This window comes from Apis dorsata, unplaced genomic scaffold (assembly GCF_000469605.1).
Source record: "Apis dorsata unplaced genomic scaffold, Apis dorsata 1.3 scaffold_147, whole genome shotgun sequence".
Taxonomy (NCBI): Eukaryota; Metazoa; Arthropoda; class Insecta; order Hymenoptera; family Apidae; genus Apis; species Apis dorsata.
The window spans coordinates 79,396-85,181 of record NW_006263438.1 but is presented as its reverse complement, the minus strand read 5'-3'; the positions used below and the strand labels follow the sequence as shown (position 1 = coordinate 85,181).

The window sequence follows — 5,786 nt, the reverse complement described above, 5'->3', positions numbered from 1 at the left end:
CTCTCTCTCTCTCTCTCTCTCTCTCTCTCTCTCTCTCTCTCTCTCTCTCTCTCTCTCTCAAATCGTTGTATCAATTCTTAAAATTCAAAATTAACAATTATTTTGTTTTCGATAATAAACAATTATTCCCTGAGATTAATTTTCAATACATATTTGCTTCTTTTAAATTCTAAAAGAAGTCGCTTTAAAAGCTCTTTTGATCAGAAATCATACATATAAATAAATAGAAATGATATTCATATAAAACTAGCAATAAAATCACCACTAGAGTTATATTATTTTCAATTGTAGTATAGATATGAAATCATTTTTATTTACGATTATTTAGTAAATAATCGTAATAAATTATTCTATTTTCATTCAATAGGTATCGCCCAAGGGTGATCTTGTATAACACCATATTGTATATCAGATAAATGCTTCAAAAGCATTTTGTAAACAGGATTAGAATGTTCCATTGTAGGTATATATAATAATTGTCCAACAAAGTCTATGTAAGATACTGGACTAATTATGCAAGCTGTTCCTGTTCCAAATATTTCCAATAACTAAAATAAAATTATGATTTTTTGATATTCAATCGTAAACTTCAATTGTAAATATTTAAAAAAAAATCTTACTCGGTTTTCTGAAAGTAACTGACAAACTTCATCCATACAAATTTTTCTTTCGCTAACTTTAAATTGATTCCATTTTTTACTTAATGTTAAAATAGAATTTCTTATAATTCCAGGAAGAATCAAACCACTTGTCAATGGTGGTGTTATTAATTCTTTCTCTAAAATGATAAAACAATAAAAATTAAAAATATTTCTCAGTAAAATATATATATAATACTTAAATGCAATAAAATATATATGTAATCACCGCCATCATCATTTAAAATGAATATAAACACATTCATAGTTCCAGCTTCAGTTAATTCATTATCATCTCCATAAAGCCATAGTACTTGTTGTAAACCTTTTTCTATTGCTTCTTTTTGAACATATACTGTAGGACCATAATTGCTACCTACTTTATAATTACCACAACCACCTGGCCATGCTCTTGTGTATCGAGGATCAGCTAATAAAGATATCCCAATGTCTTTTTTTGTTTTTTTAAAATAAGAACCCACGGGTGATAAAATAACATAAAGTAAAGCAGATCCCGAAGATGTAACGCCAAGGATAGGCTATACAAATAATATTTTTTTATATAATGATTGATATTTATTACATAAAAATTGATTATTTATATTATTTTTTATACTGAAATATTTATTTTTGATTATTATTTCTTTATTTGAATTATTTTTAATAAAAACATTGCATCATTTATAATAAATAATAATATGGACGAATTTTTTGATTTTAATTTATAAAATGAAATATAATATAAATGTAGTTTTCATATTATAAAAAAAAAATATATAATTATAAGTAAAACTAAAGCATAAAAAATGATATATATTTTAATGAATACTTTATGTACAACATTGAATGAAAAAATAAATATAAAATATTTAAGGTATTGTAATTTAAGATATTGTAATTTAATTCTATTAATCTTAATTTTTAATCATTACTTCTTATTTCTTTTTAAAATACTAAATGCATGCATTATAATATAGCTTTCAATGTAACTGTATCTTATTGCCCTATCCCAACAAAAGAGCATTAAGCATCAATTTATCATATATTATCATTAAGTATTGTGAAATATATTGCTTATATCATATATATTTGTTTTTATGACATCTGTGACATCAGTGATATGATTATTATTCCTATCATTTAACTGATTAAAATTATATTAAAATTTACAAAACTAATATATTTATTTCAAATATATATTTTGTATTTGTAAAAATTATTTTTTTAAACATATATACTTACATCTATTCCTATCATTGTTGGCCGTATGTAAAGACTAGAAGCAGTAGAATGAGGTACCCATTCTTGATCAATACTAATTAATCTACATAAACATTTAATTAATTCCTCTCCAATGAAAACAGGTAAACCAGTTCTCATTGCGGAATTGTTCATTCGTTCCATATTTAATTCTGGTCTAAATATTCTTATTTTACCATCTACTCCTCTGTAAGCTTTTAAACCTTCAAACAACTAAAATAAAAATACGTACATATAACATATATTGATCATAAAAATTTATTGTTGACATATAAATATTAATCATAAAAATTTATTGTTATTTAAATACTTAATTTTTAAAGATATTAAATACATACTATTAGAAAAATTATATATTAGAAGATTAAAAATCAAATATATGTAATAAATAAATATTTAAAATAAATGGAGAACTGAAATAAATAGGAAACTTTTTAAATATTGAAATTATATTTACCTCTATAGCATAATGAAATACTTTTGATGCTGGATGAAGAACTAGATTTTCAAATGGAGCAATTTCTGGCCTTTGCCATCCTCCTAATGTTTCATGATAAAATATTTTTAATATATGATCTGTAAAATATTTACCAAATGCTAAATCACTAACATCAGGTTTTGGTTGTAATTGTTCTGGTCCTGCAAGACGAACTGATAGATCTGTATACTATAAAACATAATTTATAAATGTTATTTAAAATAATCATTTTAAGCTATATATAAAAATACATAAATATATTTTTGAAGAAAAACATACCCTAAAAGAACGTTCTGGTTGTATTACTTTTTTATTTTTAATTTGTAAAGATGATGAATTTCGTTTGATATTAAGTTGAAGTTGAAGTTGATTCAAAAAATTCCCATAAGTCAAAATCTATATATAAAATTACTATAGTTTAGTAATCTTAATATATACATGTATTAACATAATTAAAGTAATAAACATATTTTTGTTCATATGAAATTATTATGATATTATATATATTTTTTAAAAAAACAAACTCTTTTTTAAAATTATAAATTATGTAATATTTAAATTTTTCATTGGCATATTGTGAAAATTGCTATGTGGAAAATTATATAATAATATAAACTATATAATAATATATCTCAATTGTCGATTTATATCGGTATTATGAAATATTTAGTTATATGAAATTATATGAAAAAACAAGAGAAGTTAATATGATGAAAATATTAAAATTTATAAATAATTTATCGTATACATTACGATGAATACGATAAATGCTTATCTTAATTTTTTTTATAAATTGTTAACGGAAGTAATATACAATAATAAGCTTAAGACAACAAAATACATTAATATTTTTAATTTATTAAATTTTATATAATTTATTACAAATTTAAAAAATGCATAAAAAATTTAAATTAAAAATAAATTTAAATCTTATATTAGCAAAGACATTTAAAATATATTCTATGTAGATGCACGTGGCACCAAACGCACTAAATGTCACATTGAACATTCATTGAACGCATGCGCCAATATCATAAGTTTATAAAATTTTGTTTTATTCAGATAAATAATTAGACGTTTTCAATTTTTGTAAACATTATTGTTTATAATTATCATATTAAAATTATACAATTCATAATTTTGAAAATACAAAAAAAATATAAAAAATACAAAAAAGCATAAATTCAAGTATTAAATATAAAAATCACTGAAGTTTACAAAAATATTTTCTGATAATTATAAATAAATTTCTGTTAATTGTTAATTCTGTTAATTATATTTCTGATAAATATGTAATTTTAATATAATATATTTTTATTGTAGATAAATTAATAATACGATATTATAATAAAAACATTATGCTGATTTTAAATCTATAACTCGTAATTTTAAAAATCAAAAAAACAAAAAATATTAAATTATATTTTATTTAACAATTATATAAATAAAATTATTGTTAATATAATTATTTTTATATTTTTCTAGATCCTTTTATTTTTTTAAACAATGTTTATATGTATGTAAGAATCTTACATCATCACGGAAACTAAGAGATAATTATAAAGATTCCATAAAAAATTCAGACTGAGTAAACAACTAAATCTTATGCAAGATATAATAATATTTTCAGAATATTTTAATTTCAATTCATATTATTATTTATCATATTAATATTTTACAAAATTTTTTTACAAATATTTTATCAAAAAATTGAAATTTTATAAAAAATATAATGTACCTGGCGCCGTAATTGAACCATAGTAATGGATAGATAATAAATAACCAGAAAATATTTAATTCTTTAGAACAATTGTTAACGCACAAAATACACTATACGAGATCGTAAAAACATGAATAAACACTTCATAAACTAGATGTTGAGATAATTGTTTCTATTATCTTTTTGAAACGGAAGAATTGAAATCGCAATGATAATATCGAAAAATAAAACTAAAAAAAGAAAAAAAATAAAATTAATACAGGCACAAAATATTCACTGTTCAAAAGTGTAAATATTATACTGTTAATTCACGAATTATATATTTGCATTCCTTGGGCATTCTTCGAATAATGTCTGCAATTAATATCGGTTAATATTTTATTTATTAGCACAAGGGGCATAAGAGTCAGAAAGAAGCAAAGAATCCCCCTCTCTATGTTCGAGAATAAAAGAGAGGGGATTTGCCGATTTAATATATGTATACTATAATAATAATTATAATGTAACGTATACAGTGATCAGGAAATTTCTATTCAATACGATTAAATTAATTTCTAATCTTTCTCATTTTTATATATTATTTTTAATAAAGTATATTCATGATTAAATACAGTTTATAAGAAATAAAGAATTGCAAATAAAAGTGTATGCTAATAAATATTTCGATCATTAAAAAATATAATTATTTTTATATATTACATTTAATCTAACCTAAAATTATTAAGTAAGAAATAAGATAAATTTTAAGATTATTTCAATGACAAGATATTTGTTTTAATTCGATTTTATTTTCATAAAAATTCCACGAAAAAATAATGTGATCGTCTATGTAATAATAGTAATTTGTGAATAGAATAGAACACCCCGTACGTAAAAAATGAAATTCATAAATATTACATGATTGAGAAAGGGGAGAAAAACTTCTAGTGAGGCATAATGAGTGGGGGCATTTATTAAAAACAACTTGATAATGTGACTTGTTTGGATGATAAGAAAGGATAGCACATGCGTTGTTAAGAACATTTCTCCATTCTTAATTGCATAAAAATATATAAATATTTACTAGTAAATGCCTGAAAAAAAAAATTAAATAAAAAAATCAATTTAGCAAAGTTGTTGCTATCTTTCTGGTTACAAAAATATTTTTTTTAAATTATATAAGTATTTTTCGCGCAAAATTAACAAGCAAGAAATTTGTGACGCTACAAACGGCGATATATTAAGTAAATTATTAGGATAAAAATTTTCAATTTCCTGTTCATATCTTTTTTTTTATATTATCGATCCGTAAATTTAAGAAATAATATTTACGATGACATAATTTATAATTTTTTTAAAAAAATATAAGCAATAGAAAAATAATTGTATATAAATATAATAATTGTATAATACATACGTAGTACATATAATAATATAATAATTATAGTTATAAATATGTATAACAGTATATGTATTACATGTGCATATAAGATACTTTCATAATTTCATTCAGATTAATATTATCTTAATTTTTAGAATTATTTTTCTCTTGATATTTTTCTATTTTTATTTTGCCATTAGAATTTCCATTTTGATATGTTTTGTCAAAAGCAATAGCTATTTTAATAACCTCCTTGTTGATATTATTATCATATCGATAAATTATAATTAATTTTAAATATTTAGAAATATTTAAAAAAAATATTATATT

The 5,786-nt window shown here is 21.1% G+C and overlaps 1 protein-coding gene across 1 annotated transcript; it reads right to left on the bottom strand.

Moving 5' to 3' along the window:
* Window positions 1-144: 144 nt before the first annotated feature.
* Window positions 145-4,291, bottom strand: LOC102678494 (branched-chain-amino-acid aminotransferase, cytosolic). Its single transcript, XM_006613368.2, has 7 exons — window positions 4,115-4,291; window positions 2,656-2,772; window positions 2,356-2,565; window positions 1,881-2,111; window positions 868-1,177; window positions 621-778; window positions 145-548 (listed from the first exon to the last, which is right to left on the bottom strand). Exons 1-7 carry the CDS (start codon window positions 4,133-4,135, stop codon window positions 357-359), a joined length of 1,239 nt encoding a protein of 412 aa, XP_006613431.1. The 5' UTR covers window positions 4,136-4,291; the 3' UTR covers window positions 145-356.
* Between the last annotated feature and the right edge of the window lie 1,495 nt (window positions 4,292-5,786).

Excerpts from the sequence above, each read along its gene's own strand:
- LOC102678494 (XM_006613368.2), bottom strand. The coding sequence starts at position 4,135 with ATGGTTCAATTACGGCGCCAG. Across the intron at positions 2,773-4,114 it reads TGGTTCAATTACGGCGCCAG|ATTTTGACTTATGGGAATTT; the intron begins GTACATTATATT and ends TTTTATATATAG. Across the intron at positions 1,178-1,880 it reads CAACAATGATAGGAATAGAT|CCTATCCTTGGCGTTACATC; the intron begins GTAAGTATATAT and ends TTATTTGTATAG.